Source organism: Ochotona curzoniae, unplaced genomic scaffold (assembly GCF_017591425.1).
Source record: "Ochotona curzoniae isolate NIBS_2020 unplaced genomic scaffold, NIBS_Ocur_1.0 contig_1014, whole genome shotgun sequence".
Taxonomy (NCBI): Eukaryota; Metazoa; Chordata; class Mammalia; order Lagomorpha; family Ochotonidae; genus Ochotona; species Ochotona curzoniae.
In genome coordinates, this window is record NW_024464920.1 from 36,961,171 (window position 1) to 36,974,055 (window position 12,885).

Genomic DNA, 12,885 nt, shown 5'->3' on the forward strand with positions numbered 1-12,885 from the left:
TGACACCTGCTTTGTAGGCAGCTCTTGAGTGCTGTGGCCTGTATCTTGGTGGCTGGCCCGCATTCAGTCCACACTAAATACAGAGACTGGTACTGAATTCTAAAGCTGAAGGGCTTCTGAGGGCGCAGTAGTTCAATTGGTTACTTCCCTGTCCACAGTCAGCATTCTATATGGGCTTTTGTTCGTGTCCCCTTCAGCTCCCTGCTTGTAAGCTGGAAGCGCAGTCCATGACTCAAAGCCTTGGGACCCTGCACTTGCTTGAGAGACCCAAAGAAGTTCCTGGCTCCCGGCTTTGGATCAGCCCAGCTCTTGCTGAGCGCCCACTGTTGAGCCATTTGGGGACTGAACTAGTGGATGGCACACCTTTCTTTCTGTCTCTCCTTCTCTATGTAAATGTGACTTTCCAACAAAAATAAATAGATCTTTCAAAAAAAAAAAAAAGGTGAAAGGTCGCCCACTTTTGCAAAGCACGAAACACTTGCGAAACCCCTTCCTGTGCTTAGCTTCGTGGCCTTCAATGCACCCCGTCCTTCCTGCTGATGACGAAAACCTGGCTTTATTCAACGCTTTTGCACCTAGCTGCTACGGTTTTTAGGTCTTCACTCTACAAAAAAAAAAAAAAAACAAAAAAAACCCTACATGAACACCTAATAAACTCTAGAGGCAGAACTAGAACACGGGGTCCCTAATCCCCCGGGTCACCTTTCGCCACCCTCGACTCCTTAAGGCCTTCCTGGCTGTCGCTGTTGGGCTCCTAAGAGGGTGTCTCCGACTCCTCACTCACCACCCGGCCTCCCCAGGGCGTCGGTAACCAGAATACACCTGAAGGCGGGTTGTGGCCTTCGAATGTCGATGCTCACTAAACGACTTCTGAACAGGGAGCACAAGGCAGGGGTCTCTTAAGGCAGCACCTGCCTCTCTATCCAAGAATTCCATCGTTGTACCTGCGCTGGGCACCTCCATAAAACGCCGCGGCCCCACCGGTCCTCAACCTCGCCTTTCCCGCCCTCCACGCCTAGCACGTTCTGCCCGCATCAGGCGCCGGCGCGCGCGGAAGAATCCACAGGACTGTGCACGCTTCCCACTGCTTTGTTCTCATTGGGTAGCTTCATCTTTTCCCCGCCCCCAAGGACTTGACTTCATCAATGATTGGGCCTAGGGGTTGTCCATCCTAATCCCACGGGCTTTCGGACACGGGACCCCCACGCCCTTATTCGCCCTTATTCTCGGTGCTCCCACAACCGTCTCGGGGGCTAGGTGGAGTGCACCTGGCCCTGGCCGCGGCTCATAGGGACTGGCTCCTCCTCCTGTTCCGACCCCACCCACAGGGCCCTTCTTCCCCATCTGCCCGGCCCGTACTCCATCCCAGACCTCTCGCACCTCTGCCTCTCCCGCGCCTCCTCCGCCCCTCGCTCCCGCCCGGCTCAGACCGTTTTGGGCGCTCCGGCAGAATCAGCCGCACGCTAGGGGCATGCGCTCCATGAGGGCTCTGCAGAAAGCGCTGAGCAAAACCGGCAGTCGGTGCCGGCGGGGAGGCTGGGGTCACCTAAGCCGGAGCCCTCTCCTTGGCGGGGGCGTCCGGCACCACTTCAGTGAGGCCGCGGCGCATGGCAGGGAGCCGCCGCACAGCTGCCAGCCGCAACGCCAGGATCAGTAAGGCTCGCGGGGCTAGGGGCAAGGGGACAGGCTCGCTCCCACTCTCACTGTCGTTTCTGGCTAGCTCCCGAGTCCTCTTCCCCAGGAGTACATCTCTCCTCCCCACCCCACCTCTCCTGGTTCACTAGCCTGCGATGCCTTTCCCTTTAGATTTGGGGCTTTGGGTCCTCCGCGCTCGGGCCGTTAATTGCCGTGCGCCTGGGAGGGCGTTTGGGCAGGTCGGTCCTCGGGATGATGCCTGTCCAAGGTGCGTAATTCAACTGGGGTGCAGCGGGTTTGGAGGGTTGCGTGATTCACGTGTCTAAGAGTGGAACCGTGTGCATGCCCACCCACCCACACCCTCGCTCGGCTCTCGGAGCCTCGGACGCACGAGCGCGCGCGCTTGTGTGTGTGTGTGTGTGTGTGTGTGTGTGTGTGTGTGTGTATGTATGTATGTATGGGTCTGGAACATCTCCTGCCTCGGGTCCTGGCCATAGTTGGGTCTGTGTGTCCTTTGCAATTGTGATGGGTGATGCGCAAGTATTGGTGGTGCGCAGGTGCATGCATGCGTATCCTGGGGGTGCACAGAACTGCAGAATAAGGATGGTTTTACAACTCGGTTATGGATGGGGAGAGCATTTCTAATGCTGAGACGCAGATTCCCTAGATCAGAGCCTGTCAGAATGGTTGTGTGTGCGGCTTGAGCAACTTGATGTAAACGGTTTCCTTGCCCTAGGCACTAAAGCCTCTCTCTCCTCCATCCCCCAGAAACCCTCCTCCTCACCCCAGACGCAGACACTATTGAGCATGAAATGTAACCCTTTCCAAAGTGCCAGCTAGTCACTGTAGGAGGAGCCCCTGCCCTGTGGTACAGGAACAGGAAGTGGGCCATCTGCCCTGTCAATGACATACACCTGATGACGCACACAAACATGCACACTCTAATCAGGATGACCCGAATGACACGCGTCACCATCCTTGGAGTCCCTGTCCTGAATGGTAACAGGCCAATAGATAACATAGATAACATACTGTATTAGTCATCCCTACTATGCGGTAATTTTCCCATCATCCTCTTCCCTCCTCCCCCTTCTACTGTAGGTCCCAAATCACCAAGGGAGAGGGCGTTGGAGGAGAGCTAGGACTTACCCTTTTCCCCTTCCCAGCCGTCTGTGCTTGAGCTAGATGTAGCCCCAGTTGTATCTCATTCCCCTCACTCCTCATCCAGGGGAACGGGGAATAGGATCTCTTCAGGAGAATTGAACAAAACAGCAACCTATATTAACAGTCTTCTGTACCCCATCTTTTCCGTTAACAGATTTTACTGTCATTGAATTTATGTGTGTGTCACGTTGACATTTTTAATAGTTTCGCCATTTTAACAAATGTGAGGTATTACGTTTAAAAACAATCTTCCTTCAGGGAAATGGGTCAGTCTTCTCTGTTTATTGTCTGTGCTTCCTAAATACTGGGTGCCTGAGTAAGCCAACACATGTATTTCTAAATTAAATAGTATCATACTGTGTATACTGTGCTACCAAGTACTTCTTTTAGTTAACATCCCATGTTAGAGATAATTACATCTTAATGTAGCACTCCCTAGCTGCTGCTTTTGTTCTGCAGAATAGTCAATTATATGAATATGTCATCATTTACCAGTTCCCTGCTGATGCACAGTTTGTTTCCAGTCTTACTAAGGATGCAGTGAGTAATTATGTGACTTTGTGAGGTATGCAAGTATACCTGCAGAATAAATTGCTGTTACTCTAATCGTTGATGCAGAGGGTTTTGAAGGGTCTTAATCTCAACTGGCTGTCATATTAGGAAATGAGCAGATAAAACAGCTCCTCTGAATCTGTTATGTTTATAGAACGGCCCTTTAAGACCAGAAACTCCCCAGTGTGGTATCCTAGTGGCTAAAGTCCTTGCCTTCAATGTGCTGGGATCCCATACGGCTGCCAGTTCTAATCCCCGGCAGCCCCACTTCCCATCCAGCTCCCTGCTTGTAGCCTGGGAAAGCTGTTGAGGATGGCCCTAAGCCTTGGGACCCTGCACCTGCATGGGAGACCCGGAGGTACTGGATTCTGGCTTCAGATAGGCACAGCTCCAGCCGTTGTGATTACTTGGGGAGTAAATCATCAGACAGAAGATCTTCCTCTCTGTCTCTGCTCCTCTCTATATATCTGACTTTGCAAAATAAGTAAATAAGCCTTTTTTAAAAAGACCAGAAACTCTCCAGTACCTAGAATTATAGGTGTTATGAACCCATGGGAAACAGACCTTCCCAGCAATGCAATCCGCTAAGTCAATGTAGACCTGCTGTATATTGGGGATTCTGTTAAGTGCTAGGAAGACAAAAACCTAACAGTAAAGCAGAGAGAGTCCTCTGACAGCAAGATGGCTTAAGCAAAGTTTAGAGGATTGGGGAAACCTTTATAGGGTAAGTGACATTTGGCAGGGACCGTGAAAGATGGGCAGGACTGTGCTAGATGAAGAAAAGGATTGCATGCAGAAGTGACAGTGTCAGCCAAGGCCAGGAACCCTTTTGGGGAACAGTTTGCAATCTGTTATAACTGGAGTGTGGGGACAGAGTGGGGAATAGGAAAGGTGGGTTTAAAAGAGCTTTAGGGATCAGTGTTGAGGCACAGCAAACTAAACTGCAACTTGTACTTGCATCCGTATCAGAGTACAGGTTCTTGTGTCAAGTGCCAGTTCGAGTCCCAGCTACTCTATTTCCAAACCAGCTTTCTGATAATGTGCCTAAGAAAGCAGCAGATGGTGACTCAAATGTTTGGATCCCTGTACCCGTGTGGGAAACCCAGAAGGAGTCCTGAGTTCATGGTTTTGGCCTGACCTAGGCCTAGCTGTTGTGGGCATTTTGGAAGCAAACCAAAACAAAGGGAAGATCTGTCTTTCTTCCTGTCTGGCTCTCTTTCAAATAAGCAAGTCTCTTTAAAATATATATATATATATTAAAGTCTTTATTTGAAAGGCAGAGTTAGACAGAAACAGAAGAGGAAATGAGTATCTTCCGTGCTCTGGTTTACTCCCCAAGTGGCCACAATAGCCAGAGCTGTTCCAGGCTGAAGCCAGGAGTTTGGAGCTTTTTCTAGATTTCCCATATGGGTGCAGGAACCCAAGTACATGCACCATCCTCTGCTGCTTTCCCAGGTGCATTAGCAGGGAGCTGGGCTGGAAGTGGAGCAGCCAGAATTCAAACAGGAGCCCTTGTGGGATTCTGGCACTGCAGGCAGCAGCTTAATTTGTTATGCCACAGCACAGGTTCCTCAAATAAATAATTATTTAAAAAGAAAAAAATTGAAAGAAAGGAAATTCAGAGGTGAAAATTAAAAATAAAGATATGTGGGCCTAGTGCAGTAGCCTAGTGTTAAAGCCCTTACGTTGCACACCCCTGGATCCCATATGAGCATCGGTTTGTATCCTGGGTGTTCCAGTTCCCATTATGCTCCCTGCTTGTGGCCTGGGAAAGCAGTTGAGGATGTGTCAGAGACCTGGAGGAGGCTCCTAGCTCTTGACTTTGGATCAACTCAGCTCAAGCCATTGTGGCCGCTTGGGGAGTGAACCAACACATGGATGATCTTCCTCTCTCTTTCTCTCCTTCTCTCTCTATATGCACCTTTCAAAGAAAAATAAATAAATCTTTAAAAAGAAAAGGGGGGGGGGCAGCACAGTGGCATAGCAGCTAAAATCCTCACAGTGAACGCACCAGGATCCCATATGGGTGCTGGTTCTAATCCTGGCAGCTCCACTTCCCATCCAGCTCCCTGCTTGTGGCCTGGGAAAGCAGTCGAGGACGGCCCAAAGCCTTGGGAACCTGCACCTGTGTGGGAGACCCGGAAGAAGCTCCTGACTCCTGACATCGGATCGGCTCAGCACCAGCCATTGCAGTCACTTGGGAAGTGAATCATCAGACAGAAGACCTTCCTCTCTGTCTCTCCTTTGTGTATATCCAACTTTGCAATAAAAATAAATGAATCTTTAAAAAAAAGAAAGAAAGAAAGAAAATAGGTAGGGTACCTTTGTTCATGTCCCAGTTCTGACACTTGATTTTACCTCCCTGCCAATGCGTGGGACAGTAGCGATGGCTCAAGTAATTGGGTTTCTGACATCCACTTGGGAGTCCTGCATTGAACTTCCTGTCTGGCCATTTCAGCCATTGAAGTTCTTCTTTCTTGTCATGGGCATTTCTTCTTCTTCTTCTTCTTTAAAGATTTATTTATTTTTATTGCAAAGCCGGATATATAGAGAGGAGGAGACACAGAGAGGAAGATCTTCTGTCCAATGATTCGCTCCCCAAGTGACTGCAATGGCTGGCTGGTGCTGAGCCGATCTGAAGCCAGGAGCCTGGAATTTCTCCCACGTGGGTACAGGATCCCAAGGCTTTGGGTCATCCTCTAACGATACAGAGGACTTTAGCTACTAGGCCACCGCACTGGGCCCCCTACATGTTTTCTTAACCACAAGGCTAAATGTCCACCCTAACCAATGTTTGTGGAATTTTTTCTTTAACATTTAATTTATTTGAAAATTTTTAAAGTATTATTTGAAAGTCGCAGAAAGAAGCAGAGAAGAAAGACATCTTCCATCTGCTAGTTCATTCCCCAAAAGGCTACAACAGCTAAGACTGGACCAGGCTGGAGCCAAGAGCCTGGCTGGAACTCTTGTTTCCTATGTGGGTACAGGGGCCCAAACTCTCAGACCATCTTCTGCTGCCTTCTCAGGCCATTAGCAAATAGCTGGATCAAAAGTGGAACAGCAGGGACTCTGAACTGACATGCCAGTGCTACAGGCAGGAGTTTAACACACCATACTACACCACCAGCCTCTAATGATAGTATCCACATAGATAAATTACATTGAATTTTGAAAGATAGATTGAAAGGCAAGCAAATATAGTCAGTGTTAAGTAGCAGACAACAAAGAATTGATGATAAAGAAGCATGGTATACTGCACATCTACTTTGTGTCCATTTTTTGCAGAATTATCTTAGCTAAGTCTGGCATCACCCTTGTGAAGCAGATATTCTTTCCCTTACTTTACAGAGAAAGAAGCAGTTCTGTTATATTATGTGACCTACCCACGACCATATGCTATTAAGCAATAAACTCAGGTCCTCTCCACTAGACCGTGCTGGCTTAAGGAAGGGGAGACTAGAGGAGCGTGGGTTTTAGCATGGTCGATTCACCTGGCGTCATTAACCAGCTGACCATGGGTGTGAGGTGTGGAACTATCAAAATGATCCTGTATTTCCAGTGTGGCACCCAGGTAGGTAATGATGCTGTTATCCTAGGCAGGTGAGGTGACTCAGATTTGGACATTTGAGTTTTCAGTGCCTATGGGAGATCTAGATGTGGTGGTATCTAGAAGGATGCTAAAATAATGGTCTGAATATTAGGAATGAGACAGATGTGAAAGGTGGAAATATCGGGAGAAATCAGTTCAGGGAGCAGGCACAGCCTGAGGACATCTGCTGACCAACAAGCTCATGTTCAAGGAGATGGAGCAGGAAGCAGTTCTGAGGCTCCTGCCCTCCTCCTCCATCTGTGCCCCCAAACAGTGATGCATCCGAGAGTGGCATGCTGTCCCGCCTGGGTGATCTGCTCTTCTACACCATTGCCGAGGGACAGGAACGAATCCCTATCCACAAGTTCACGACTGTAAGTTGACCTTTACTTGTTCAGACCCCTCATTCCTTATGATCTCTGCAAAGTGGGAAGAAATGGGTAGGACACACCCAGGGCAGGGAAGGGGTGGCTGCGTGAGTATGGAGAGTACAGAGAGGTGATGGCAGATACCTAGGCAGACGAGTGGATCCCCTCTCTGTTGCAGGGTCACAATATTTAAAAACCCTGTGGCATGAGAAGTGGCAGGAAATCTCCTCCAATGCTGCTGTATCCCCTTCTCCCTTAGTCTCCAAAGCCGTTGGTTCTACCTTTTTTTGTTGTTGGGGTTGAGCTGATTATGCATTGGGACAGATTATGAGGGTTAGAGCATTCCCTGAGCCCACCTTTCAGGGCCTCTTCTTTTCTCTGAAGGCACTGAAGGCCACTGGATTGCAGACATCAGATCCCCGGCTCCGGGACTGCATGAGCCAGATGCGCCGGATGGTCCGGGAGTCCAGCAGTGGTGGCCTCTTGGATCGAGATCTCTTCCAAAAGTGAGAGCCCCAGAAACAGGAGTTGTGACCCACTCTCACAGCTACTCTGTGGACAGACATCCCAAGCCAGAAAGGCTCTTTGGGGTCATATACTTCAAACCTTCATGTTATTATTTATTATATAATACGTGAATGTTCTTTATAGAAGTTCTAACAATACAGAAGTATGTAGTCCTCCCTTCCCTCACTTCCCCATCCCAGGCCCTTTCTCCAGAGTAAATGTTGTTAATACTATCCGGTGTCTTCTGGATAAGACACTATGAATTTACAGACATAGATGATTATGTGTAAATATATCTATATGACTTAGGATGTTTAAGATACGACAGAAATAGACTACGTGTTGTTCTGTTTTTTGATTATTTTGGTCCTAAGACATCATGTCTTGGGCTTCTTCCTATGTTATTAGAAGCTCGCATTTCAGAAGTGAGGAAAGTAAAACCTTAGGAAGACAAGGTGACATGCCAAGTCACATGGCTGTTTGTCCCAAACCCGATGACCACTCACAAGCTTCTTTGTTCCCCACTTCCATGGCTCCAGAGGGAGTCCCAGCTGCATCTCTCTCTCTCTCCCCGGTTCCCTAATCCAATCGTGTCTGGGATCCAGGTGTGTGAGCAGCAACATTGTGCTCCTGACCCAGGCATTCCGAAAGAAGTTTGTCATTCCTGATTTTGAGGAGTTCACGGGCCATGTGGATCGTATCTTTGAGGATGCCAAAGCGCTCACTGGAGGCAAAGTGAGGGCCGGGGGACTAAGGGAGGGGAAGGGGCTCTGGGCCAGGTACCCCCTTTCTTCTTAGAGATTTCCTGGGGCTGGCATTTCAGTGAAGGAGAGATGAGAGGCATAGCTCCATGGGTTCCTGTACACATGATTCCTAGAGCAGGTGAGGGAACCCTAGGATTTGATGGAGATAACTGGCATAGCCTGTAGAGCCTTCCAAGAGACTTCTAGGGTGACAGTGTAAGAAACAAAGTGAGGTTGAGCCCAAAATTCTCTCTTTTTAATGTTCCGTGAGCTTTACTGCCATTTGTAGGACTTGGGTCACAGAAAGATAGAACCCTCTAGGACTGAAGGCATGGTTGTTTCTGAGAGCACCAGGCAGGCAAGAGAGCCCTATGACCTGCAGGAGACAGAATTCTAGCTTTTATTTAGAAGGTTCTCCTGACCAGGAATCTCCGTTCCATGTCTTTTCTGCATTGCCATCTGTCTTCCTTCCCCACCCCCACCCCCGCTTCATACCCAGGTGGCAGCCTACATCCCTCAGCTGGCCAAGTCAAATCCAGACCTGTGGGGCGTCTCCCTGTGCACCGTGGATGGTCAGCGGTGAGATGCTGGGTGAGCAGAAGGGGAGGCAGGGCACAGGTCTATAACAAAGGCCAACCCTTTGATAGTGCCTGTCTGCTTTTAGGCACTCTGTGGGCCACACAAAGATCCCCTTCTGCCTGCAGTCCTGTGTGAAGCCCCTCACCTACGCCATCGCCATCAGCACTCTGGGCACCGACTATGTGCACAAATTTGTGGGCAAGGAGCCCAGTGGCCTGCGCTACAACAAGCTCTCCCTCAATGAGGAAGGTGAGCACCACTGAGGGCTCAGACCAAACTCATGGCCTCCCCTTCTGCTTGCCAGCCTTGATTGTTGTCTCTCTAGTCTTCCCAATTAACCATGTCATTCCTTCCTCCTCAGCAAATTCATCTTTCTTGTCTAACCTCCAGGGTGGGCAGGCTGTAAAAGAGGCTTTGTTGAGTGGCTGATGGGCTCTGGGTGGTTTGTGTTTCTCCAGGAATCCCCCACAACCCCATGGTCAATGCTGGTGCCATTGTCGTCAGTTCCCTGATCAAGGTCAGTGCCACACCTACCCTTCTGAATGGTTTGCTTCCCTAGGTCCCCTTATTATCTATTCAGCTCTCTAGGAACACCCTTGGGAGCCTGATTCTTTTGAGGACCCCCAGGAGACACAGGGAAGCACAGCAGGGTTCCCCATGTGTTTTGTTAATAAAAGGGAATGCCTCACCTCTCCCCCACCCTAGCCCTTGGGGATGTGAGCAGGTCCTGACCCCTGCCTAGGGCCATGGGCCAAATGCCAGAGACAGGGGGAGGACAGCACTGTTGGGCACTGATTGGCTCTTTCTGGGTAAAGGAAGGGTGAATGGCCAGGCCAGGGCAGTTATACACGTCACCTGGAACTGTGAGATGGCCTTGAGCAAGGGTGTCAGGCTGGTCCATCAGCTGTAGGTCTCCCAGGGCTTGAGCAAGAACCCCGGGGGCAGCATGGGCAGCAACACTCTGGAACCAATCAGAGCCCCTCCTGGGGAAGGTGGTGTTAAGAACCCTCCCCTTAGGGAATCAAGGTGTCAGAGTTCCTGTGGTGTTGACACATACAGGGAACAATGCATCTGGGCCATCTCTCACCTCATTCTGTGATACATTCTGTGATTACACTATCTGCACCTGGCTCATCCTGGCACCTGCCTCATCCCTTATCCCATTTCCACCTAAACAGTCCCTACCAGACTTGATTCTCAGCTAAAACCTTCAGCTTTATTTCAGTTATCAGTGAAAGTGAGTATTATATGCAGACATCATCATCCCATTTCTGCCCCACATCCAGCCTTGAGAATGGGTACTGGAGTCAGGGAAGGGACAGAGTAAGGCTCTAACATGAATTCTAAGGAAACAGGGACAGAGATCAGGTGTAGAGGGAGGGAACAGGACTGAAATCAGAAAAATGAAACTTGGAGTCCGGGGTGAAGGTAAAAATTATGTGAAACTCATTGATGGGGTGAGGACAGCTGTGTCTCCCTTGATAATTAAAAACTAAATGCTTGATTTCTTAGTATTATTTATTTGAAAGGCAGAGAGACTGATAGAGATTGGCCATCCTCTGACTACTCCCCTAAATGCCTACAATAACCAGGGCCAGGCCAGGCTGAACCAAATCCAGGACTCCCCCATAGGTGGCAATGACTTGAACCATGGTCTGCTGCCTACCAGGCTATGCATTAGCAAGCTGGAATCAGAAGTGGAGCTGGGACTTGAACCCAGGCACTCCAACAGGAAATGTGGTCATCCCAGCTTGGCGTCTTAGCTTTTAGCCCAAACGCCTGCCCTGGTTTGGTTTCGAAGATCAGTATATACAGACATGGAGGCAAAAAGGGCTTGTTTCTGTTTTCCAGGAGGTCACTATAATATGCAACACACTCACAGTAGACTAGTCTAATACTTCACCCCCAGGTCTTCCTCACCTTGCCTCTGTCATCCTCCTAGGCTTCAGTACTGACAGCTCTCTTTCCCCACAGATGGACTGTAACAAGGCGGAAAAGTTTGACTTTGTAAGTTCCCTTGTTGCTTGTCTCTATGGCATGCGTTCCTCTCCAGCTCAGTATTTGGCTCTGACCTCACCAACACGTGCACCTGCCCATACTTAAACACCTCATCTCAAAAGGTGCAGGAATCTGCTGGCCTCAGAGAGGAAAGTCTCCTGATGTCCCTGCCCTGTTGGGCAAAGCTGGGAGGAGGGCGTCAGTTAGGGATGGGTTTAATAGGGGAAGGGATTCCCTGGGCGAGTAATACTTCACATGCCCCCTTCTTCTTTTCCAGGTGTTGCAGTATCTAAACAAAATGGCTGGGAATGAATTCATGGGTTTCAGCAATGCCACGTAAGAAAGGCCCCGTCCAGGTTGGCTGCACACACGTGTGGTAGGGGATATGGGGCTAGAGGAGTTTGGGAGCAAGAGATTTCAGTGGAAATCTGGCTGTCTTGCTTTCTCTCAGCTCCTTCACTGACCTTTGTTCACTTAGTGGAATAATTTGTTCCTTGTGTATGGTGAGTGAGGCAGTGTGATGATCTGTACCTAAGCCCTTAGTGGCCAAGATTTCAAAAAGCTGAAAACAAGCTTTTGTAAACCCAACATCTAGGCCACATTGAGGTGAGGGTGGCGGTGTTTTTCTCTTGTTTGCCATTTTACATGCTGGGTGTTGACTTGAGGTCAGGGGTGTCTTCTACTTCTAATATTGCCAGCAGAAGGCACAAAGAGAATAAGTTGACGCCTGTCTCAGGGACAGAGATGTCTCCCCTTCTCCCCAAACCCATGCTGCCACAAGCTTCATGCACTTCAAGCACTTCTCTGCTTCAGGTTTCAGTCAGAGAAGGAGACAGGGGACCGGAATTATGCCATCGGCTATTATCTCAAGGAGAAGAAGGTAACTGGGACCGGCTGGTAGCAAATAGTCCCACGACTCCCTTTGCTGGTGGAGGGTGTTCAGAACCGGGAACCTGGGCTGAGCCAGTGTGAGGGGCTAAAGAGAAAGGTTGTCTTCCTTCTGCTTCTTGCAGTGCTTTCCTAAAGGGGTGGATATGATGGCCGCCCTTGACCTCTACTTCCAGGTAAGCACCCTGCTCAGGGCTAAAGAAGCAGGACAGATTGCCTGTCCTCCTTAATCTACTCACAAGAGGGATGTTCTTTCTAGTGGTTCTGGTGGCCTTCAGACACACGTGGGGAACCTGATGAATGAGCTAGATGCCAAGAGCATTGGGAGCACTAGGTGTGGGTCCATACCACACTCCCACCTCTCCCTTCTCTTCACAGTTGTGCTCCGTGGAGGTCACTTGTGAATCCGGCAGTGTCATGGCAGCCACTCTGGCCAATGGTGGGATCTGCCCCATTACTGGCGAGAGCGTGCTGAGCGCTGAAGCAGTGCGCAACACCCTCAGCCTGATGCATTCCTGTGGCATGTATGACTTCTCGGGCCAGTTTGCCTTCCACGTGAGTGTCTCCGGCCTTCTCACACATCGATGCCAGAACAGTGCCCAGAAGAGTGGATACTGGGTCTTTGAAAACAGAAATGGAAGCTTGGTCTTGCCCTTGGGGGAATCTGTGGAACACATTACATTCCTCAAACACAGAAACACTGGGATGTCTGGGCTTCTGACTCACTCTGGATTACACATCCTGTGACTGCCTCTTCCGTTCAGGCCTCAGTTATGTGTCCCTTTATAAAGAAGGGCTTTTCTCCCCCACCCTACCCTCCTTTTAGGAAATATTCAGTTAACTATTCATCCAATCAATCAAT

General features: G+C 49.5%; 1 protein-coding gene across 4 annotated transcripts in view; it reads left to right on the forward strand.

Annotated features, from left to right (window-relative positions):
• Positions 1-1,304: 1,304 nt before the first annotated feature.
• The window catches only part of GLS2 (glutaminase 2), a 34,335-nt gene continuing 22,754 nt past the window's right edge, over positions 1,305-12,885 (forward strand). Inside the window, exons 1-12 of one of the 4 annotated variants that reach the window (XM_040983532.1) lie at positions 1,305-1,653; positions 7,215-7,314; positions 7,693-7,814; positions 8,421-8,550; positions 9,058-9,137; positions 9,223-9,386; positions 9,596-9,654; positions 11,112-11,144; positions 11,413-11,471; positions 11,949-12,015; positions 12,149-12,199; positions 12,402-12,578. In XM_040983532.1, coding sequence (XP_040839466.1) covers positions 1,472-1,653; positions 7,215-7,314; positions 7,693-7,814; positions 8,421-8,550; positions 9,058-9,137; positions 9,223-9,386; positions 9,596-9,654; positions 11,112-11,144; positions 11,413-11,471; positions 11,949-12,015; positions 12,149-12,199; positions 12,402-12,578 — 1,224 coding nt within the window. In that variant the 5' untranslated portion in view covers positions 1,305-1,471. Of the gene's footprint in view, positions 1,654-1,679; positions 1,904-7,214; positions 7,315-7,692; positions 7,815-8,420; positions 8,551-9,057; positions 9,138-9,222; positions 9,387-9,595; positions 9,655-11,111; positions 11,145-11,412; positions 11,472-11,948; positions 12,016-12,148; positions 12,200-12,401; positions 12,579-12,885 lie in introns of those variants that run through there. The other 3 variants (XM_040983540.1, XM_040983549.1, XM_040983558.1) reach the window with 3 other exon arrangements.